Source organism: Chlamydotis macqueenii, chromosome 2 (assembly GCF_036417535.1).
Source record: "Chlamydotis macqueenii isolate bChlMac1 chromosome 2, bChlMac1.mat, whole genome shotgun sequence".
NCBI lineage: Eukaryota > Metazoa > Chordata > Aves > Otidiformes > Otididae > Chlamydotis > Chlamydotis macqueenii.
The window spans coordinates 99423435-99447812 of record NC_141557.1 but is presented as its reverse complement, the minus strand read 5'-3'; the positions used below and the strand labels follow the sequence as shown (position 1 = coordinate 99447812).

The following is a 24378-nucleotide window of genomic DNA, read 5'->3' as shown; positions in this document are numbered from 1 at the left end:
GTCTAAAGCTGCCCATTTCCATCGGCAACAGACCTGAGGTTCAAAAAGTGGGATCATACTGGATGAAACCTGAAGGCATCAGACAGCAGTGTACTAAGCAGCTTCAGACAAATCCCTACAGGAAGAAATAAACAAATGAGAAGGATTCTTGGCCTGGATTTGATTTTCTTCCATTCATACAGGTTCATTAGCAGCCAAAATTGTTCTACAGGCAGCGCAGGCTCTTCTTCCTCACACTGCTTTTCCAGCTTCTCTGATAGGAGATAATGAGTAGCCAATTGTCTTAGGCTCACTAGCAGCATAATTTCACGTTTTAACTCTCCTGCTACTGTGTCTGAGGCCCAAATCCTGGCTTTCCAGTCACTGTGAACTAACTCTTCCTGTTGTAAGAAAACTCTTGGCAGTGTATTAAAGAGAAAAGATAGCTTCGGAGATTCTTTTATCTTTTTTTTTCCAGGAACATTCTTCACTCATCCACCCTGAAACTAATTTAAGACGGGACACCTACTCCTGAAATCTGGTGGCTGCCTTAAAAACTAACAGGTTGGAAGGTGCTGCTTATCTTCTCAGGAGTATTCAAATCACACATGACAAGCTCAGTGACACAGAGTTCATTATTTATATTTATGCCTGTCACCTACTCCTTCACTTCATCTTTTTCCAAAACACCTACAACTGGTAGCACATTTTCCAATAATAATTTGAAATAGCAAAACTAGACACTTCCCACTATAATCTTCAGGAAGAAAAATGTAGGTTTTATCAGTATTAATTCTTAGCTGGCGCTTTTCCCCAAGAATTAGTTTTCCTAAGAAGTGGTTTTGAGGGAGCTTTACAATATAACTTAACACATGCTGCCCATTATTCCAAATTGCATACTTTTTAAGAAAAGAGAAGACCAGCATCCCGCCAAAGCATACTTCACACTTTTCTTGCTTATGGCTATTTTATAGACTGTAACCTTTCTAAGGAAGCACAATCCAGCAAATCTAGCCAAAAGGACTAGCGTTCCAAGCAGTTATTTGTAGTTCAAAACAAACAGCAAAAATTGATCCCTGATGTAGCCTTGCTAGTGCTGTGTCAATGAACTTCCAGCCCAGAGAACCTTGTCTTGACCACATTTCTTTCCCAGTTGCCCCAAATGACAGATGGTGCATTTCCACAGTCACTACACTGTAAGTAGAAGAACAACCATACGTGCAGCCTGTCATCTCTGAAAAAAAAGGTTAGGAATGAACACAAAAGCAACAACAACAACAAAAATAATCCAGGACTAGGACCAGCATGCAGTGCTGCTTTTCCTGGTGTGCTCTTCCAGCTTCTAGCAATTGGCAGCACAGGGTTTTGAGTCAAAGGACATATCCACAGCTCTGTGTTTATTAGCCTTGATAGCCTTTTTTCCATAAGTCTAAGTGCTTTTGAATTAATTTAATCTTCTGGCCTTCACAGCATCCTGTGGCATCCCACTGTTTAATGATGTGCTATGGGAGAAAAATACTTTCTCTTCTTTGCTTTAAACCTGCTGTCTGATAACTCCATCTGAAGCTTCCTAATTCTTCTGTTATGATGAAGTGTTAATAACTACTCCTTATTTGCCTTTGTTGTTCACTTAATGATTTTATAACCTCTCCAGTTTCTCCTCTCAGTCCTCTTTTTTTCCCAGACTGCGGAGCTTTAGCTCATCTTCTGTAGCAGACAAGCTGTATCACATACCAGATATTCAAGAGAGATGCTCACTGTGGGTTTACAAAGGCGTTGGTGAAGCTTTGCCCCTTCCCTTCTAATAAACCCAAGAGTTGATTTGTTTTTTCAACTACTACTGAGTGCTGAACCAACGTCCCAGGAGACTGTTGTTTTAGAAACTGGTACTAACTCTCTGCACAGTGATTACCCAAACGGCCTCACAGAGTCCTTACTGCCCCACATATTTCATACTGCTTTGCATTAAAAAAAAAAAAAAAAAAGGCGCTGGAGCTGCTTTTCAGGTGCAAGCTTGCCAGCAGGAATTCCTAATAGAGGCTACCTGCCATATACAGCCAACACACCTGAAATGCGGTGCGGAGTGTCCAGGCCAGCTGCAGTGGGCAAAGAGAGCAGCCTGCCTCGGGTTCAGGTTGCCTGGTGTTTCCTGGCGCGAGATCCTGCCTTCGCTTTCTTGCAGCGTTGCCAAAAGTGAGCGAGCTGAAATCTTCCCCGGCTGCCTCCCTCAGGCTAGTTTAGTCTTGTTGGGAGTTGATTTTGGTTTGGGATTTTTGTGGTTTGGAGGTGGCTGTTTGGGATTACTTTGTATTGTTTGTTTCAGGTAAAACGGCTCCACCATTGCCAAGGAAGAGGCTAGGGAATGTACCTCTTATCCATATTTAAATGAAATAAATTGTGTGATCTTTCATTTGGAAATTACTAATGTTAGCAGGACTTGAGAAAAAGATTGGATATATGCAGATAATATTTGCCCAGCATTTTGTTGAGCAGGAGACTTCCAACAGTGCCACTGACATGCATCTAATTTTTTCCAAACCCTGAACCTGTGAGGAGTCCTTGTTTGTACGACTTTCTTAGATTTGAATGGTTAAATTTGCAGAAAACCCTCCCCAGGTTAGTCAGGCTTAGCTCCTGCAGGTCACACTGGGCCCGGACACCCAAATTGGGTAGGAGGCCCGTCACTCCTGGGAACACCAGGAACCCCAGGCTTGATGGGAAACAGCTCCAGGCTGCACTAGGAGAAACAAGCATCAGCCTGAGGAGGAGGAGGAATGCAGTGAGGCAAGGGAAGCTGAGGAACTTCAGGGAAGCAGCAGGAGAAGAGCTTTATTTCTGTCCTTCAGCCTGACTCCAGCCCAGTGAGCTTCCAGCCCTTACCCAGAGTACCTGACTTTGGCTCTCTCCCATCCCTGTGTGTCACTACCTCCAGCACCTCAAACACCAACAAGGTGGATCCCTGCTCTGCAGGTAGGCATTTGCCTAACAAGTTACAAGTCTGAAATATGGAGCAGGCCAAATCCAAATACCATCATTCCCCACGACAGACAAAAAAACAACCAGGACCCATCAGCATTTTGCTGACTCCTCCCCATCACCCAGTCTCCAGAGACAGCTTTCTCCTGGCACCCAGTATCACGAATAACGTCAGATCCCAGCCAGTCGCGTGGCGCCAGTGCAAAGGGAACAGAAGCCAAGGCCGTTGTGGGAAAAAGGCCATTGTTCCAAAAAATTCAAATGATGTCACTCTACTCCTTAATGGCATCAGTAAAACATCCTTTTCCAATGGCATGTGACTCTCTCCACAGTTGCCTGCGGTGAGGGTAGAAGACATGGAACGGATTAGTCTGCTTTTTAGAGGCTAGATGTTTATCACAAAACACCATGTTTCAGCATAGTCTCCCTTCCCCCACTGGACACGGAGCTGAGTGTCACCATGGTGTAGGGCCAGGTCCCTTGAGAGACCTCACCTGACATGAGGGTGTGTGGACAGCAGTGATGACTTGAGCGTGCCTGTTCTCAGGGGGAGGAGAACTGCTCGTGCTCCTCGTTACTGTACTTCCACTTACAGGTCGTCACCATTTGCATTGTGACATGTGCTAGAAATCTTAATCATGGGTTGTGGCCCCAGTGGTGTAGGCATGAACAGACGTAAGAGTTACATTTCTATTATCTTAACACCTTTCCAGCAGGGTGTTATAAACACAAGTTAATTAAGCCTCACGCTAACCCCATGATGTGGAGATACAGCTATTATTTTTTTCATTCTGATTTACAAACAAAGAAGCTGAGGGACCAGCTTATACCTGCTACTTGGTCCTGAAGCCCAAGCCCAACCCCTGGCCCCCCTTTCTTAGCCGCTAGCTGCCTTCCCATCTGCCAGAAGATCAACACGTTCTGGCCTGTTGCTGATCAAATTAACAGATCATCTACTGTGCCCCTGCAAAATCCTAAAAAAAGTTTTCTTACAGAGATGAACATCATGAGGAATTTCAACGTGTGTTACTTATCCCTACCTCAGTGCCTTGGAAGCACCTCCAGCCTGGGCAGCCCCCTTTCAAAAGCCCGAGAGCAAGCCATGGCCTCACCATGGTGCACTCCCAAACGCATATGAGACCCCTACCCATATAAGTCATCAGGCAGGTGAGGGATGACTCTTAACTGTCCATGAGTTGTATCTCTCTGTCATTGCCCAGCACTTGGCCCTCATGCTGCTTGCAGCTATGGATGAACCCAAGGAGTGAAAATCAGACCTGTCTCCTTTGCACCCTACAGACCCTCCACACCAAACTGCCTGCACTGTGGTAGATCCCAGCCAGCATGAGAATGTAGGCAATGAATGACGGATGTAATACCTGTGCCTTGTGAGAAACATCCTGGGACATCAGGATGCTGACACCTTCCAGTGATGCATCCCAGAGCTATGTGTACAGGAGGACTGCAGGAAAGAGCTGGCACAGCTACAGAGCCATGCTGGTGCACCAGACACGCTTAGGTGGACTTCAGGCAGGAAAAGGTGGAATAAGGCTCACTAGGTATCCTGCCCTCCTGCCGAACCTTCACAGGAACAGAGGAAACATCTTCAGCCCGTCTTGAAAGATATCTCGCTTCCAGCTCTCTTGCCACTACTCATGAATTGGGTCCTTTGGGAGCCACACAAATATTTCCTGGCTTCTCTAGCTATGAGGAAGGGGCTGGAAACAGGGAGACTGGGGCAAACTAGGCTTAGTGGGAATCACTCCCTGCTTGCAGGTAAGCCACGCACACCATCAAGGCTGACTTCTCAGCCAAACAATGTTTGTTTCTGCAGGCAATTATCCCTTGAAATTGCATTTTATTTTTCAGATCAGTTTATGAAAGGAAAAGCACAAGGATGAAACTTCAGGTTTTCCTGAGCTGTTAGGGGAATCTTGAACAGTCAGATGGAGAGATCATTAAAAGCACTTTAAGGTGACTCAAAGCAGACACTTAGAAATTGAGATATGCAGAACTAAGCAACTATAAAACCCTTACCTTGAGTTTCCAGAAGTCCTTCACAGTACTTGCTAAGCAAAACTTGCTGATGTTCACGGTGATGACAAAAATCCCAGGCACCAGCCCACAGTTAAAGGAATCTCATGAATTAAATTATCTCTCTTTTATTTCATAATCTTTTTATTGCAGAATCACTGGTAAACTGGCCTAAACCTAGAGGGCTGCATTCAAGCTCTTCAAGCTCTCAGGGGAAATGTTGTGGTTTTGTTTGGTGAGGGGGGGCCCAAGGTGATAGCTCAATTTTAATCCGTCAGTTTTGTGGTTAATGTTTTTGTTATTTATTCATTTATTGCGGATTTAGAGGAATTGGCAAAACTGATCTCAGAGAAGGCTTAATTGAGGAGTGACTGCTGTAGCACTGTACTACTCTGCAGTGGCCTTACCAGTCAAAACAGTACTTAAGTAAATACACCTTGACAAATGTGCAAACTATTATGAAGCCCTTTTTACTGGTGTCTTGTATTTTGAAGAAAGCCTTATCATTGAAAACTGAGGCTCCTTTGTTGAACTGCTTACGCTGGTGAGATACAGGCAGTACTGTACTTAGTGGGAATGCTGTTGAACAGATGGGATCCCTGTTTTGCACATGATTCTGGAATGCAATAAAATTGTTTGGTTCTGGGAAACAGTTTTTCCTCCCATGACACTATCAAAATGGCCAAAAGGCTTGATTCTGAAATCCATACTCCCACAAGTAATCCTCGTTCATGCTTCAGGAAGACGCAAGTTACGAAGGAAAAAAAGAAGTACAGGAACATCACCCTTGCATACAAATACTCTCATTTCCTGATCTTAAGAGGGTGCAAAAGGGAACTTGCTTTGGGAGGAAACAGATATAAAGAACCTACATACGTTGCTAGCAGCAGAAACACGGGAAGGAAAATATGTAAATGTACCGCAACCAAAAACCTGTGATGACTTCAGCAAACTGGCCTGGAGAAATGGTGTCAGGAATCTTCTCAGAGATTTCTCTTTTCAGCACCTTGAGTCAGCAATCCTGAACACTTCCCATCCCTTGAGATCTCATGGATGATATTGGTGTAGGACAGAGGTTAGACCAGAGATTACAAATATTGGCCCTTCAGCAGCAGAGGTCAGGAGAAGTCACTTGGCTGAAACGCATAAGGCCAGATTCTTGGCTGGTATAAATCATCGTGGCCCCAAAAAGAAGTCACACTGAGGCCCTGCCGCTCTACACCCACTGAACATCTGGCCCTCAGCCTGTGGGAAGACGATATAATGTGCCTTGTGCTCCATGGATTTCTAAGCAGCTGCTTTGAAGGGCTCCTTCAGGACTCGTATGAGACTTTTCGCCCTCGCGGAAAGCTCTGGTAGGAACTGATTGTGCAGAAATTATTTAAGACTTCAGTTTTTGCAGGGTGCCATGGCACGATGAAAGACATCTCTAATGCAGTAAGTCGCGTCTTGGCAAACCTTTCCGCAAATCAGGTGGGTGAGGAAGAGATTATGTCCAGTCCCAGGCAATTAAGAACTTCACAGTGCCTTTCCGTACGGGACTTTGCTTCAGTAATTCTGTCAGGATCAGGTGATTTCAGCCTGGTACAGCTCTGTGCAATGTTTGGCAAACATCAGATGGATTTTGCTATGTGAATGTATGTGACCTTTCCCTTTAACCTTTTTTTTTTCCTTATTATTATTAATCAGGAACTACATCTTTGTAGTTCTTTATCTGTCTTTAACAATCTATCTTATCTTTATCAATCTATATTTATCTTAAGTCTGCCGCTGGTCTAGCAGATCTGCCAAAAAAATCTTGCAAAGAGCAGACTTTAAAAGTCATCTGACCTTTTTTTTTTTTTTTTTTTAATTAAGAAGCCTTCAGCTGCAGTGTGTTACATTTTTTAGGGATTCAAGTCAGTAAGTGAACAGTCAAGGTTCATATGTTGTATGACTTGCGCAGCTAGGACAGTTTCTTATCAATTTCCCTTATTAGCAGGAGAGACTGCTAACCACCAATTCCGAGGGGGCTTGACTAGCACTTTGCAAGCTAGACATAGTACCTTACAAATTGCTTAATGCTGAAAATCAGGAATATTTGGGTTATTTAAAGTGATCTTTAGTCAATTCCCAAATGGAAGTTCTTAATAAACAATATTTTCATGAAGATTCTGGTTGCTTCTTTCAGTTAACTGCATTCCATAGCAGTCTAAAATCCTCTCTGTGTTTTTGGTGAGGGACTGAGTTAGGCTGGGCAAAAGTCGTACTCTCCTACCTTGTTACCAAACCCCATGCTCCAGCTGCCAGGGCTAGCAAAGGTGCCAGATGGCATTCCTGTGAGTTAAATGGCTATCCGAAGGAGATTAAACCCAGTTTGTGACTGAGAAGAATTGCAAAGGGGTGCCACGGGCAGGTTTCTCTGTTCACTGACCAAGTTGGACAAGCACTTGGACCATAAGCAGAAGGAAGGCGTGATTGTGTCTTCATAATAGCAGCTTTCTCTTATAGACATTAACTTTGAGAAGTAACAGTACTACTTTTCTTTTCATTTTATTAATTTAAGGAATATCTGGTCAGCTTAATTCCATTAGAAAATTTGGGAACTACTGCAGAAAAATTACTCCAGTGTCATAGCGTGTGTTTCAGTAGCCCATTCACAGTTTCACACAGAAAAGGTGCTTGGGAAGTTAAAGATGATGCCAACTTCATAAATTATTTGATAGTACTGGACTAATTAGAAGATGTATCCTGCACTTTCCAACTTACAATTATGCTTTAATTTACTGTAGAAGTAGGACCAACAATAAAGGGACAAAGTGAAGCACAACTTTCTCTTGGGGGAAGAGAACCAGACAGGCTCTCCCACACCCCAGGCCTGTGATCAGCAGTGCTGCCTTTACATCAATTATATTTTAAAAGTATGTGCGGCCATCACTCTAATATCATAGGTAGCTGCTATCTGCACAGCAGCTTTAATCTAGAGACTTAAAGAGCTTTCTGAAAATTAACTCAGAGCTTCTTGAACAGCCATTGAATGTCCCAAACCCATACTACCAACCAGTGAAATCACCTTCTTTGCCATAACCTCTGCTCTGTCCCTTTTTCTTCTTCCTTCTTTTTTTTTTAATTAGTCTTTGTTACACTTACTATCAAGCCATAAAATCATGCAGAGGACACAGAAACCTTGCTGTGCTGCATGATTTGTATGAGCTACCGCACGTAAAGTTTGTGTAGATTGCAATGTTCCATGGCAAGAAATCACATTGTAAACAACATTTTTACCCCACTGGAAGGAAAAGGACCTACTTCTGGACAACTTGTGGAGGATAAGATCTATTTTTCTGCTGAAATGAATGACATCTGGGAAGCATTACTGCTTTTTCATGTTTTTCTCCTTAGTTAAGAATGGAAAACCAAGAATCAAAACAATTGAAAAGGAGAAAAAAATCATGAATTTCAGGAAATACATGTGCAGAACAAATCTAGTTTGACTATTTCTTTATTTTGTGGGCAATGTCTTATACTGGTGATTCATACAGCCAGAGCAGACTTTGGGGGCAGAAGAAGGAGTATGATCCTCTCTCCTCCCTCCTCCCACCCCCAAACTCACACCTGCAAATCAAACTCACCTTTGCCAGCCTTGCAAAGCACTGTAGCTCTTAACCCCAATTTAAGTGTTATTTGGAAAGAGGACAATCGAGCTGATACCCACCTACTCCCTATCTGGTGATGCTCAGAGTTTGGCTGCTGGGATTGTGGCATCCCAGCAGCTTTGGTTCCTGAATTATTTGCATGCTGATACACGTCAATACATGACCAGTTATGTTATATCCACAAGTTAAGCCGAAGGTGCAAATTTTTGGCTGACACAAGAGCATGTTGATCTGATCTGCTGATGCCAGGGTACCTGTGCGCTGATGGCGTGGGGACCTTTCCCTGCTCCCCCTGGCACGCCAGCAGCACTCACGCTGCTCCCTTCCTGGCGTTGCTTCAAAACAAAAGAAAACTGAGCTCTGGCAGAGCTTCTGGCATCCTTTCATGGCCAAGTTCTCACCTCCAGTGCTTCGTCTGGCCTTTTTGAGGACACATGCCTGTTCAGAGAGAGTAGGTGACTGTGGTTTTCCCCCCTGCTTTTGGGCAGAGCTGTCACGTGCACCATCCTGAGACCTCTCGGGGCATGGCCAGCCACCAAAGGTGACAGCAAAGCCCAGTGGTAGGGTGGGCACCAGTAATCCAGAGGGAAAAAAAAAAAAAGGGAAAGGACATTGGTAGGGTGGAGAGCAGTGCTCTGGAGAAATCCTGGGAGCTGCAGTAGCAAATGCCCATCTCCATCCCTACCTGTGAGCTCTGCAGTGTAGCTCAGCAGGTGCCGTTCCCTCAGCTACAGCTCTGGCCTCTCTTCTACGGGTATTTTGTAGTAAAGTCATGCAAGAGGCTTCTTCTCCTGATAGAAAGGAAGCATCTGGTTTCCCCACCCCTTGAAAACAAGCACCCATCTCTCTCCCCCTTTCTTCTCTCTTTTTACTGTTAAATGCACATCCATCTCTCGAAGGCCTGAAGGTGAAAGCTCTTAAAAGGAAAGAAAAAGAAGATGTTTCACCCCCACGAGGGTTGGAACAATGGAAAACCACTGAAGCAGCAGTTCTCCTGTCCTGGAGCATCCACTACTGCTGTGGCTGGCCGCATTATCCTTCCTGCTCCCCTCTAGGTAGGCTCCTGCACAGGGGCAACTGATGTTCCCTGGCATCGTCCTCTGAGCTTGATGAAGTGGAAACCATCCTCGCTGTGGCAGGAACACAGCTTGCTACAAACCAAACAATAGCTGTCATCCTCGCTCTCCTCTGCTTCGTTTTGGTTTACGTTTCAGGAAACCGAAAACAATCTGTTGTTGCAGTAGCTCCCCCAAGACCTTTGGACTTGCTGTTTGTAATGCTTGCAATTTCAAAAATTCAGCATGGGGAGGTGAGGAGAAAAATAAATCCTTGGATGTGAGACTGGGGTATTTTTTCACCTTTCAGAGCATGTAGACGGCTTGTTAATACTAACGAGGCATGCAGCTTGTCGGAGGGAAGCCCCTTGCATGCTGAAAAACAGCATTGCAGGAGCGCGAGTCAGGCACATATTGCAGCACTTTTCATTGGCTTGGTAAATAAAAAGCTTTGAAAACAGGACTATCTGAATATTTCTTAAATGACCCGTTAGAATCCCTGGGCTGTGGCATCCCTGCCAGGTTTAGGGCAAGAAATAAGGGTATTTGGTGCACTGCTGCACGCAGGAAGGGGCTGGGTGAGAGCAAACGTGCCCCTGCACTCCGAATGCATCTGGGGACAAGGCTGCAAGGAAGGCCTCAGAGACAGGCACCGATGAAGAAACAGCGATTTAAAAGCTCTACAGGTCAGAAACAGGGTAAACTAACTAGGGATTACCAAAACAGATGAAGATTTATAGAAATTGTCAGAGGAATGTAGTGCCCTTGGCAAGCGATGAGAAACAAAACAACCACCCTGAAAGGTGCCTGAGCAAAAGCAGTTAAATTAAAACCATCTTTGAGACCAAGTTTGAGGAGGAAAACGGTTGGTAGGGGCTGCAGCGCCTGGTGCAACCTGGGGCTGGGGCAGCCTGGGAGCACACACAGCATTTTGGTTCCTGCTGGTATATGGCGCTGAAGTCACTGCTCAGCACCGCACAGCACGGACACGGGAAGGGGAGGCAAGAGAAGAAAGAGGTTTCTCAAGCTGTCTTAATCGTGCCTCTGCTCTGCTCTGGAGGAAAGGGATTAAACCTTTCTGGGAGTAATTTGGAAATGGGGAAAAAAAATTTGTGTGTTAGCAAATTCACAAAAATGGACCAAACTGGATTTCAGTGAAGCTTCACTGAGAAACATTAACTTTTCATAAATCCTTACATAGTATTAATCAATAATATTAATAAATATTAAATTATTTAATAAATAATTATATAATATTATTGTATTTGTCTCCTAAATTGAAGTATACAGACAATTTTTCATACTGTGACCCTCCACCCATGCATGCACCTATTTTAGCCCAATCAAGGAGCTATCTGGAAATTGATCATTCCTTGGATCAGAGTGGCTAAAAATTGTTTATACTCATTTACAGAAGAATGGATATTTAACTCAAATGGGATTTCTGTTAAGTAAAACACTTGTATTTTAGAAGTCTGTCCATCATTACATTTGACATCACGGCAACATCTATTAAAACCTGAACAAAAATAATTGAAATTAAAATGCCTTTTTCAGGTTTACCGATGGGATTTTTTAAAGAGGCAAACAGATCAAATGAGAAAAAGCAGCAAAAACTAAATTTTGTTGAAGTGATTTGAAAGGAACCTTTGCTAGCAACAGCCTCTTTGGAGGTATAGAGTATATTTCCTTCTATGAGTGTATTCACCTTGTTTACTGCAGTGAGTGTTTAATGCAACGTTGAGAAAGTGAGCAGGAACAGAACAGCAGAAAAGCAGCTCCTCTTAAAGTGAACTAAAAAAGAAAACAAAAGAAGAAGACATGGTGATCTACCACTTCTAAATTCTGGAAGGACAGAGAAATAGAAACAACATTAGCTCCCCTACCCAGACACAGTCATTTGTGTCCTCAATACACCTCTTCGCTTCAAAGACGGGGCAAATGAGAAGGGGAGGATGGTGTACTCATGCAGTGGTGGAATCATGAACAGGATCTTCCACGGCTGCTGCTGACAGGGAAGGGAGCGTGGAAGTCCCCTTAGCCCTGCTGGTAAATCAACCCGTCTTACGCGTTGAAAAATGCATCTTTATTCTTTACAAATCCAGCATGGCTTACCAGCTTTTATCTCACCCAAAAATACTTTTTCTTTTTTTGTTCATTTTCATTGAATTCCCATTCTGGTTTAAACACAGGTTGTAGGCATTATTAGTTTGAAGAGTCTTTATTAATATAAAAGTGATGGTAATGAAGCATATGCAGTCCCTGAAGGAAGCATAAAATTAAAGAAAAAGACAAATGAGTTTAATCTGTACTTCTCAAATGAACATCACAAATGCAAGAAGTATCAAATTTAATGTTAAGACTGAAATAAAATTGCTTACTGATTGCCAAATGTTGAGAACTTGCTTTTTCTTAGAAAAAAGAAACAAACTAAAAATGTGAAACAAAAAATAATACAGAACTTTCCTTCTCTGTGGTGTTGATTCTGAATTCAACCCCATCACCACGTGCCTGCAAAGTGGAAGAGCACTCCCTCGGGGCTCTTTCCTGGCCCAGGAGGTAATGCAAACAGCAGGGTCCCTTTGCGAGGGTCAGCTGGGGGACAGGTAGGCTGCAATACCATCCCACCTGATGTCCCTGCTGATGCTCCCAGCAATGCGAACAATACCAGTATTTCCCCCGCTGGAGGTTACGTGACTGGACCTGTCCTTCGGCTACTGATTAACTTCACTCCCATCAACTGGCCTGTTTGCTCCAGATGTTGAACCACTAAACCGCATGGATCCAGCTGCTGGATTTCAAGGTCCCTCTTTAAATGGCAACATCCCAAAAAGAGATGTTCAGCCCCCGAGCACCCCGGGGATGCCTCATCTCCACAGCTCAGCCTTGGCAATCACAGCAGGGAAGCAAAGCCGCTGCATTGTTCATGCTAAGATAAAAAGAGGGAAAGATCAAGTTTAGACAAACATTTCCTTTCGCAGCTCTCTAGACTTTATTTTTCCAGTTTAACTTACAGCAAGCCTTCCAAACACAGTGCAAGCCCAGGACACGTGGCAAATGTTAATTTCAGATCCATTTTCCAATAAGCTGCAGCTGGTTTGTAGTTGGGGCATAAGCTTTGATCCTCCCACTCAGAGTCACATGGAAAGTCAACATAGTTCTTTTCTTTTTTCGCCCCTAAATTGATGGGTATTCCCCATCACTGCCATCGACACCCACCCTGCAGGCCTGGAGATTGGGAGGTGGGTGATTTGTCACGTTTGCTCCTTCCTGAGATGGGCAGACGATCCTAGGAGATGCGGAGCAGTAGAAAACTGGTTGCACAGGTCTGTGCCCTCGTCCTCAGCTCCTTCACATCGATGTTTTGGGCAGGACCGCGTAGGAAAAATACCACCGTCAAAGGCTCTCAGTGACTAAAAGAAACTGACTGAAGGGAAAAGGTCTGTTGGAATTGTAAAGGTCCTTGGCAGAAGATGGAAAGAAATAAGTTCCTTCGATATTCTCAAATTAGTAGCCTACCTAATTAATTAATAAGGGCTGCTAGCAGAGGGAGGCAGTCTGCTAATGTACTTCAAGGAGGGAGTGGTGGAAACTCTCCTCCCAAACTTGACAATCCGTGGTCTCAAATTAACAACCTGCAGGGCTTTCCAGATCCCCACACTCTTCAGGAAGAACCTGGGAACAAGCCTGGGAAGCCCGCGGGGGTCTCGGCGGCACACGGCCGGCATCTGCCAGCACCCCTTCGCTCGGGGGGTGGGGGGCGGGGTGCCCACGGCACTCCTGCGCCCCGGAAGGGCCCATCGCACCCCGCTCCGGCGGCTGTTTCGGGGTTATTTCTGCACCGTTAATGGTTTTGGCCCAGCAGCCCCTCCAGCCCCGGCCACCACCCGCCCTCAGGGGGCGCGCACGGCAGGTCGGCCCCGCACCCACCCGACTGCGCGCAGCCGGTAACAGGAGCGATTCCCGCAGGAATTCCTGCGGCGCGGCTACCCCCCGCCCCCTTCGGCTCCATTGCAGCCGCGAACACGCGTGGGGCCTGGCCGCCCCGGGGCCTGGCGGCTGCCGAGGGGCGGGGCGCCACCGGCGGGGCGGGGCCAAGAGGAGGAGGGTGGGCGTGGTGGTGGGCGTGGCCTGCGGGCCCAGGCGCCCGCCCGCCCACCGCGAGCGGCGGGCGCGCGGCTGAGGGGAGCCGGAGCGCGAGCCCAGCGAGGAGGCTGCTCTCATTGGCGCGCCGGGACAAAGTGGTCGGAGCGGAGCGGAACGGAACGGGAGCGGGGCGCCGCGTGCCGCCTGCCGCGCGCGGGGCGATCGGCTCGCGGGGGCGGCCCGGGGGCGCGCGGCCCGCGGCGGGCGGGAGGAGGAGGCGGCGACGACGACGGCGGCGGCGGCGGCGCAGGGAGAGAGGGGGGAAGGCAGCGGGGCCGGGAAGATGAACCGGAGTTTCAACAAATCTCAGACTCTGCGGTATCTGGAGTGCAGCGCGGTGGAGGTGAAGAGTAAGGTAAGAAAAACGCGGCGCGGCCTCAGCCGGCGGCGGCCGAGTGCACCCCTGCCCGGCCCGCTCCCGGCGGCTCTCCCGAAGATGAATGGAGCCCCCCCACCCCGGCATCTCTCACCGCCCATCTCTCCCCACCGCCTCCCAGCCCGGTGCTGCCGGAGCCGTGCTCCAGCCGCAGCCCGGAGAGCGTTGACGGGCTGGTGGCAGCCCGCCGAGAGGCGGGATCCCCGTTCCGGGCGCAGCTCCCGGCGAGCCGACTCTGCCCGGCGTGAGACGGCGGCGGCGGCGCGACCCTTCCCCGCTCGCCCCCGGGGTGGCGGCGGAGCCGGGGCGGGCGGGCCCCGGGGGCCCCGCGCTCGCCGCTCCCGCTCGATCTTTTGTTTCTCCGCGGGGACTTCGGCGCAAACTTTGTGGGGCAGCTCGGAAAGGGCCGGTCGGCTCGCCTGGCGGGAGGGCTGGGGCGCGGGCCGGGGGCGGCGGTGGGTTGGGAGCGCAGAGGTCTGCCGGGTGATGGGGCCGGGTCCCCCGGCGCGATTTGGCAAGAGAAGCGGAGGACTGGGAGGGAGAAGGGCCGGGTCCCCACGGCCGGGGGTAGCAGCACCGAAATCCTGCTGCAGATCCCAGTGGGAGAAGCCGGAGCGAGGCCGGTGGGAAGCTTCACCTTCTCGTGGCTGTTTTACCAGGTGTTCCCTGGGGGTGCCGGCACCCGCCATAAGCCAGCCAGCTTTTGCACCCTTGCGTGGTTGGGGAAGGAGCTGTGATCTGCAGGGGTGTCGTGGGAAGAAACAGCTGTCTGCTGGAGCTCGGCTTCTTAAAAGTGATGGTATCCCTTGGTTATGTCTGTGGTTTGTATTGCTGAGCTCTCCTCGAGAGGCTCTGGTCGCTCTTGGTTCAATCAGCACATAAAAATCTTTCCTTCCACCTCTGTGTGCAAAAAATAAGTAGCATTCGGGCAAAACTGAGAAATTTCTCTGTAAGCTTGTGTTTTATAAACATATAACAGAAAAGTGCCTAAGTAGAACAGAGTATGGAGCAACGTTGGCACGTTCTGGAATTGTGCACAGCCCTGTTCACCTGTTGAGACAGTATCGGAGGTGATGTCTTTAGGACTTTGTGTGCTTGGTGCTCCCCATTTTTGTACCTGGCTGCTGTTAATATTTGCATTCAGATCAAACAGCCTTGAACAACACAAAGACCTGAGGCTTCAGTGGGAGAACTACTTTATGTCCAAGGGACTCTCCAATCATTTCTAAACGTGGCACCTTAAATGTAGGTTGAGGCCCTTATTTCTTAAAATCCTGTTGCCACGTGAAGGGGCTCAGCTGGCCTGGGAAGTTCCATCGTGCTTCTGTTGCTGGCAAGTTTTAGCTCAGTTTTTACTGGTTCTGAGGTGTAACCCACTTCCAACATTCATTGTGGCCCCCAAATGCTCAAGATCCTGTTCTGTAGTTACTGAGTTGTACCCCATGCAGCTGTATGAGCTTCAAACTAAAACCTTCACCACATATAAGAATTTTTTTTGAGTTTGTCTTCTCTCTCCTGCTTTAGTATTGCCATAGCTTGAGTTTGTTCTTTTAACAATTAAAAAGCAATGAACACCTCATAGCTTACAGCTGCAGGAATCCTGTAAATGAATCCTACGTAGTTGTGTAGACACTGAGTGATTTAGGGAGGCTGTAAGTATACGAATGACTACAGACTTAAGGAGAGAAGGAAAATAATCTTCTGTGGGCGAGAGGGTTTGCTGGAGGTCTTCTGTAGCTCAGGGTTGTCACTGCTGATGGCCCAGTAGTTACTTCAGAGAACTCTACTGCATTGGAAGGAAACTTAAAATAGAGGCTAAATTCAAAATATCCTACTGAGGGCTTACACCCAGTGATGATCTATTAATCTGCAGCGTGGGTCAGTGGAGGTTGTGCTGTTGAATTTCCTGGTGCTGGTGGGGTTACACTGCTAGTGTGTGCACTGCTTGTGCACAACAACATCTAGAGTGTTTATGTAGCAGGCTGTTGCAGGTTGTTGCCAAACAGAGGTTGGTCCTAACATTGCAAGATGGTTTTCTTTTGTCTGTAAAGCTCATAGGTTCCCTCTCACGAAGTTACTCTTCAGTGGTTAGAAGGAGATCCAATAAAAAGCTCTGGCTGATGGTACCTGGGAAGGTACTGTATAGAGACCTTATGGCTCTTGTTAAAACATGGTAATCTTGTGGGGTTGGTTGTGATGCTGCAGTACTGTCTGTCTTGACCCTGTGGTCAACCCAGGACTGGGTTGTCCTGCTGCAGTCATCTAGAAATATGGATTGATTGGGTTTTTTCATTGAGCGGACTGTACAAGGCTGGGGAAACAGATTCAATAATGCTGCTTTTGGTAGCCCTATATAGTCAGCCTTTTAAACATTTAGTTGCCTGTGTTTTGTAAGTATAAGGCCTGTCCGGACCTGCCTGAGAACTCGAAAGTTGAGTCTGAGAACTCATGATTTTGCAGCTATCGCCTGGGAGCGCAGGCTGCCAGGTGAGTGGAGGTGGGTGCAGCTCAGCCTCTGCGCCGGGGCATGCTACTGGCTGGGGATCAAGGGATTCTCAGGTGGCTTTTCAAAGGCTGGGGAAGTGGCAGGCCGTGGGCAGGTGGAATCCCTTTTAGCGGAGGAGCTGGGTGTGAGAGAGCGACGCTTTTACACAACGGTGTGAAACAGCTTTTCTCCTTCTCTGAAAATAGAGTTGGACGTGAAGGAGCTCTGGAAAAAAAAAAGCTGTGGGGAGTCGGATGGGCGATAGTCTGCAAACATTGGGTTTTTGATATCCCTGCTGCTGTTATGATAACCAGGTGGTTCCTTCCTTAAGGATAAACCGCCATCCAGCTGGTGTGTTACATTAGTCATGATTCAGAAATGGCTCCTGCAAAAACTGACCAGGATTTTCCTGGATTTCGTGCATTTCTTTCCTTTTCTCCAAAATAAAGTTCTTGAAAGTTGGTTTGTGCCCTTGATTATCAGAAGAAAACAGTTTGTCAGATCCTTAGTACCATACTAGATGAGACACTTCTCTGGCAGTCACCAAGTATCCTTAAATTTTAAGATTCCTGATGTGTGTCAGAGGAATTTTTTTTTTTAAAAAAAAAAAAGGCAGGGAGAAGGAAGGAGGGAACATCTTAGTGGCTGAAGTCACTCCAGTTCTTCAACTTCCTTCTGTGTGCAGTTTTTGGCCTTTCAGCACAAGTATTCCTCTTTCCTTGTCCAGTAGATGTGTGAGCTTTGTGGATGATTGAATTTCTAAACCAGCCTGTACCTCCTCTGGATGTAGCCTGACCCATCACCCCTGCCGGGAACAGTGCCCAGAAGCATGCTTCAGCTCCTGACACTTGTGTCTGTGGATATTTTAATGTCTTGTGGCTACCTGGTGGGAGCATTCACAGTGATATGTTCTCTGGTGACATGCCTTTGCAGAAGGTTGAGCTTTGTGATGCTGCGTAATAATACCTCTTGGTGTATGTCAGGTCGATTTCTCTCTGGGTGACTGTAAGGTGCTGCAGAAGCCTCTCAGGTTACTGCGCTGCAGCAAATACTGAAGGGGAAAACAGAGAATCAGCCACCTGTGTGCACCTCTGTTTTCAGACATGGCAGTGACCAGATCGCTATAGTCTCCTGCTTTAAGAAGTCCTCTTCCTTTGGGCTCAGTGCTTCCTTCCTTCCTCTATCTCCTCCCCTGAGAGCTGGCCTTATAGTCAAAAGTCTTAAAAGCTTATTGCTTAGATAGGAAAGCAGAAAGATAAACAGAAACCTGCTTAGAAATTGGCACATCGTAGGAAAACATTAATTGAATTGTAATTACACCTTATCCCTTTTCTCCCATCTTTCACAGCAGAATACATTAGAAGCTCAGTTCTTATCTAGGTGTTGTCTGTGTAGCTCAGAATTAGTGTTTCAGCCCTTTTAGACAGGATCTGAAAACATTTTATCTTGCTAGCTTAGAACAACTGTGTATTCTCATGTGTCTAGTACTCACTGGCTCCTTTCCCCCATTGGGTGACAAGTGAAGTATCTGTCCCCTCTGAAGAAACTGCCTCTAATCTCTGAAAAAGGTTTCCAGATGACCCTTTCTCTCCCAGCGCATGCAATGTGTGAGGCTTTTTTTGTTTGTTTTGTTAAGAATCCTGCCTGTGGCCATGAGATCCCGAACCTATTTTTCATTTTCTCTCCTTAGCTTTACAGAGAGTTTGTACCCCCTCTCCCCATGAGTGTAAGCCTACAGAATAAACACTTTAAAAATAGCAATTCCTACATCAATGGTGATACTTCTCTTTAATTATAAGTCATCATATATCCAATCTTCTCACATTCCACTCTGGGTGAAAAGAGATTTTTTTTTTTTTTTTTTTTTTTTTTTTCCTTCTTGAATTGTATGTAGAGCTTTTCAAATAGGAGGGTAGCTACCAGCCCAAGTGTATATTTCTTTTCCAGTCACTTGGATATTCTGGAATAGTAGAGGTATAAGATTATCTCAGGCCTTTAAATGGTAGCCCTTTGAAATGTTTGTGAAAGTGTGGGGTGGTTTGTTTTGGTTCCCCCCCCCACTTTCAAACCGACAGTTTTATGTTTCTGGCTTAAAAGCAGCAGAGAACTATTTTTCTGCTGCTACTATATGATTTTCTGTAAGCTGTATATATGAGTAAGATTTAATTTTCATATTTTCAAAAGTGGCTAAATGCACTCGTGGTTCCCTGAAAAACAGTCCTTTGGAAAAAAAACCCTTGTTGCTGAACCCTCTCAGATGATGTAACTTTTGATAATGGCTGAGAATTATAAAAGCACACCTACTTGACTCAAGTGCTGACTGTGACACTTCTGCCTTATTAATAGTGTCATGTTTTCTTGCATTACAAAGTGATTTACAAATTAACAATAATGTGACTAACATCTTACTACTATAAACAAACCCATTAAGATAAATATATACAGTTAACTATAACCATATTTTTTTTTCTCTCTTCTCCCATCCTGTTTTGACTTTGTTCCAGTAAATGTTGGTGTTCAGATGGATGCTGCAAAAGGATTTTTAATCAATTTTCAATCATATTTTGATGTTTGAAAACAGATATGATACAGACATGATACTGTAAGGGTGCTTGAAGAGAAACATGTTTGGGATCAGCTATGCTCTGTGCTCTTGAGAAGTCACTAGTGGATAAAATGATGTGTTTTGGTCTTGGGCAAGTGTACAAGTCAGTGCTTCAGCAAGCCCGCTCAGCTGCTAGATTGATGTAATAGCCAAGCAGCTTGTGAGCGGTTTGTCCTGCTCATGTGTTGTCTCGTCTTTTTAGGAGTGTACCTGTGCTAGTTACATAAAGATAGCTCTTTTAAACCTTTCACATCCTTTCTCCACCCACCTCCAGAATTCACCAATACTGCTCAGACACCTTAGCAGTATTGTATGTTCATATGACCGTTTAGCTGTTACAGTTATGTGCATACATTGTGTATTTGAAAGGTATAAAGTATGACACTGAGCAGTGTTACAACTAACAATGGCGGTAAGAGCAAACTTGCTTTTACCAGTCCCCTGTAAAGAGATTTTAAAGCTCTGCTTCTTCTCTGTGTGGTGTTAACTAAATGACAGAGGTCTACAAATTGTGTTTTCCAGCCTTTTATACTTTGATTTCACTCTAACCTTGAAGCCTTACAGGCCTTCTGAAGTCTTAAGAAATGTGTTCCATGTGTAGCACACTTTAAAATTGATCAAAAAGCATCACTCTCTTTAAACTTACAGGATGTTAAAACAGACTAAGTCTGCTTAAAGCAGTACTTTAGATTCTTCCAAGTTAAGGTCATACTTGTCATACCTAGAATAAAACTAAAATAAGTGTAGTGAAAAGCCCTGTAACCAGCTGATTTAACTTCTGGTTTTGAGCTTCAAAACACGTTTGATTATATGCAAACCAAATGTGGCACAGACTCAGAAAACCGCAGTGCTTCCCCCTCTGAAATGAAAACGGTATGCCACAGCAATAGCAACTTGAGAGGGTCTGGATGGTTGCAAAATGTGTCAAGAGAAAGAGACTACAAATGTTCCTCTCCTAAGAAATCTTACGTCTTTTCCTTTCCCTCCCAGTTTGCTGAACTTCTGACAGCAGGTATGGTATTTATTCTGATGTGCTAAATAGCATCTACTAAACTTCTGATTGCTCTTTTATTACAAATCTTTGTTTTTCCTAGTAGGATGACTTTCTGAAGTGGTCATACCTGGTAAACTTAAGTCTGTCTTTAAATGGTGAGGTGACTGCAGCTTAACAAGTTACGATGCAGCAGCTGAGCCACAACTGTTGGTCCTATGCATGCTTGCTGCCCTTCACAGATGAGAGGCAAAACTTCACAGCTGAAGAGGTGTTGCACAGACAAGTCATTTTTCCGATAGTTCTGTTCAGGTGAGAGCTGGAATAAGCACCACTGGTGTAACTATCTTCTCTGACCTGTACTCTAGCGCTATGTGATACAGGGAAGGCTGGGACACGTGCTTTGAGTTACCTGGCTTGACAGAGCATGGGATGGAGGAGGGTATGCTCTGGTGCTGGGGTTTTAGTCTCAGGTCCCGCATAACGAAAAAAAAGGTCAAAGTCTAGTTACGGAAGGGTGATAGTTCCTCTGACAACATTCCCGAAGTTAGTGTACTGTTACAGGCTTGGGTGCTAGCTGTGCTAACCGGATGGTTATCAATATCCTTACGATGCATTGATGGAAGGCTAGGTCTGCTACCTTGTGTTTCAGCACCTCCTGTACTCTCCTATTCTTGATCCTGCCTCCAGGTTTTTACCTTTGCTTTTGTAATCATTTTTAGCCTAGTAACTTAGGAATTTCCAATCTGCTTAAAACTTCATCCAGCCAGTCTGTCTTATGCGAGTAGTCTTCTGAAGTTTAGTCTCGCCACACTGAAACAGTCCTAAAGACACTGAACAATGGACCTTTAATTTGCTGAGGTGCTCTTTAAAGTTGAAAAGTTGTTTACAGCCAAGTCAGAAAGGAATGTCTCCTGTGTGAGGTTAAAATACCTGTGGAGGCTCCGTCAGGCAGGCTGCAGAACTAGCCACCTCCAAGGAGTTCTTCAAGGGTGCAATTAATAGCGCTGTCCTCCATAGTCCCTTATCATTCCCTTTGTAAGCGACTTTGCGTGCCCTTAATCTGAGCTTTTAGTAACCAAGAAACGCTCTTCCAAGGATTGATTGCTTGCCTCTAATTACCTTTACAATGCAGGCCAGAAGTTAAAGATGAAATGTGTCTTTGGAGACCTTCACTCCCTCTAAGTGAAGGCAAAATCTCCCAGTACAGAGGTAGTCCCGTTCCCATTGGAAATTCCTGACGTTAATTCAGGCAGAAATGTCTGGGGCAGGGTGTGGTGCACCAGCCCCAAGGCTACCCAGCCTGGGGCCATCCCTCCTGCTTCCGCCCTGCACAGCTGTTCCCAGTCCCCTGTCAGGTCTGGCTAGGTCTGTGTGTGTGTGTGTGCATCAAATTACTTCTGTGCAGCTGTTTTTGGCCCTGAGCTCATGGGGAAACCTCTGGCAGAAGCCAAAAGGATCTTAAATAAGTTTGCAACCAGCCAAAGCCCTTCCAGTTACAGGTGTCTTGTAACCATGCGGATATCTCTTTTAGTAAATGCTCAGAAAATGGTTTACTCTTGCTAGAGACCCATACTAGAGCAGGGCTGCCTTTCTGCAGGAAGTTAGGCTCACGGGTTTGTCTGCTGTTGGCAGTGTTGACTGATTCAGTGGTCCTTTGTCCCTCTGGGTGGCAAGGTGCCAAATGTTCCTTTCCCCCTTGTGCTGACGGTGACATGCCATGGATATATGCATCCTGTGCTGTATTTGTGCTAAAGCTGTGTGGTGTGATGGTGTGTGTGTGGTGCTCGATGTTCTCTGGAAAATACAGGATGAGTTTGGTCTACATCCTTTGCAAACAGACTGTGGGTTGCTCCTAGAGATGTAGAGGACTGAAAGAAAAAAAGAAGAGATTTGCTTTTGGAAAGGTAGACCAACCAGTTAAGGCAAGGATGTATTTTAAAGGCTTTGCTGTGAACGACTGTGTCTTGAAGGAGAACAGGACTGGGGGTTTAAATATGAAGAGTTGAGGCAGTGAGGAAGGCTGTCACTGTGTGCTGCTTGGAGGCAGTACTGACTGAGAGAGACAGCAGCTACGTGGGTGACCTAATAGGAGAGGAGGTACTGGAGCAGGGGTGGCAAAGAAAGGGATGATGATTTCAGAAGAACAGACTGGGAAAATAGCTTTTGTGGGTAGTTATTTTCACAAACTACCACCAACTAAGGAATAGTGTTTAGGAAAGCTAGGGAAGAGTACAGAGCAGCAGTCAAGGCTAAGTCCAGCTGTGCAGATGAGTACCTGAATGGTGTACATGAATTTAAGATATAGGGCAGAAAAGATCTGGGTAATTAACATATAGATATATGCTACTGCCTGGATGAAGGGTGGTGCTGGAGTTACAGGTCCTGGGGAAAGCAGCGTAATGGTCCTGTGCCCAATAATCATGGACAAAGGTACGTGAAGCAGGGAAAGGGGTAAGCTTTACTTTAAGTTGCCCTTGAGTTGGCAGCTGAGCATGTGTGAATAAATCAATAAGAGCTTGCATGGGAGATGTGTCTCATGAACAGAAGTTCACCTGAGTGATGGGGACAGAGAAAGAAGCTGAATTTGTCTTCTGAGTAGATGGAGAAGAGAAAAAGTGTTATCATGGACTGAGCCTCACAGACCACTGGAGAGGGTTGGAGAGTTGCAAAGGCTGCTCTTCAAATGAAGAGCAGAGACATGAAGCATTGTGTCCAAGAACCATGAAAAAGAAGGGGAACCACTAAGTTTCTCCTGGGGGAGAAACTATTCTAAGAATTGAAGATATTAAAACATGGCTGTATTTTTATGGAGGAGTGAAAAGGGAGAAGGGTAGGAATATGGCATGATGCCTATCAGGAAAAAAGTTTAGAGGAGAAGGTAGTAAAATTGTTTGTGATGGAGTTCCTATGAAGGGCAAATAGAAGAGAGGCTATCTTGCTCTTGTGACTGTCTCTTGGAAGAAATAGCAAGAGGTGAGTAGGGGACTGAGCAGAACACGAAATCCCACACTTGCCACCAGCTTGATCGTTGGGATGCAGCAGAGCCGCTTTGGGGCAGGTGTTTGAAGGGGATAATGGAGAACTTGTTGCAGAGGACATCTGCTTGTTTGGTGGCATCTTGCCACTAGTGACAACCGGTGTGAGACTGGGAGCAGAGCAAGAGGGTGCTGGGTGAGCTGGAGAAGACACAGCTTGGGGAGAAAGAGGGAACAGAGAAACACAGACGTGAGTGTGGCAGCAGAGCTCTGAAGTCCCAGATGAAGTCAGCCAGCACAAAACCATTTACATTCAGTCTTCTGGCCTCTTCTATCTTGGCCTCTGCTCCTTCTCACTGATAAAGCAGCCCTGATCAGGTCTTTCTCATTTTGGAAGTCTCGCAGGTACGCAGAAATTACAGTCCATGCAAAGATTAAAGTGTTGGTTTTTCTTTCTATTCCTGATACTTACTTCATGGGAGAAGTAGATGGTTAATGTAATTCGTGTTTATTGCCAAATGTTGCTCTTTGATGTTTTCTTATTACAATAGCCTGAACTCAAAGCCAGCAATGAACTGGCACCTCATAAACACAGGGCTTCTTTTTTTGACCCTGTAAACTTCTTGAAATGTAAAATTTAAATTAAAAAAAAAAGTTGGTCTCTTGCTTGCAAATAACTCTTGCGTTTCATTTCGGAAAATAGCAGCCCTGCAAGTAAACAAACCTCAAAATCATGTTCCCTCTCCTCTGACCTCTGGTCCCCCCCCTAGCCAGAAAAAAAAACAACCAACAGTTGATTGGTCTTAGTCAGTCTGTGTAAGTTTTGTTCGGTTAGCTGTGACTTTATTCTTCTTTAACACAACTTTAATCAGAACACTTTTTTCTGGGTTTGCTGATTTTTCTTGGCATTTGTTTTTATGCAGGGTTCCTGCTTTGATGTGTAGCATTTTGTTGTGTGCTTTTTGTCATCTAGCTGCAGGCAGCAAGTCTAGTGGCCAGTTGATGCCTGGGAGGATCTTGGGACAGAGCTTATTCTTGGTGAAACAAAATGTACAGTTATTTCTATTTTTTTTTTCAGTCGTAATTAGCTCTATCAGACTAAATTATTTCAAGTTCCT

The 24378-nt window shown here is 45.6% G+C and overlaps 1 protein-coding gene across 1 annotated transcript in view; it reads left to right on the top strand.

Moving 5' to 3' along the window:
* Positions 1-14108: 14108 nt before the first annotated feature.
* The window catches only part of PARD6G (par-6 family cell polarity regulator gamma), a 68775-nt gene continuing 58505 nt past the window's right edge, over positions 14109-24378 (top strand). Inside the window, exon 1 of the mRNA XM_086742120.1 lies at positions 14109-14180. Within this exon, the coding sequence (XP_086598246.1) occupies positions 14109-14180 (72 nt within the window). The remainder of the gene's footprint in view (positions 14181-24378) is intronic.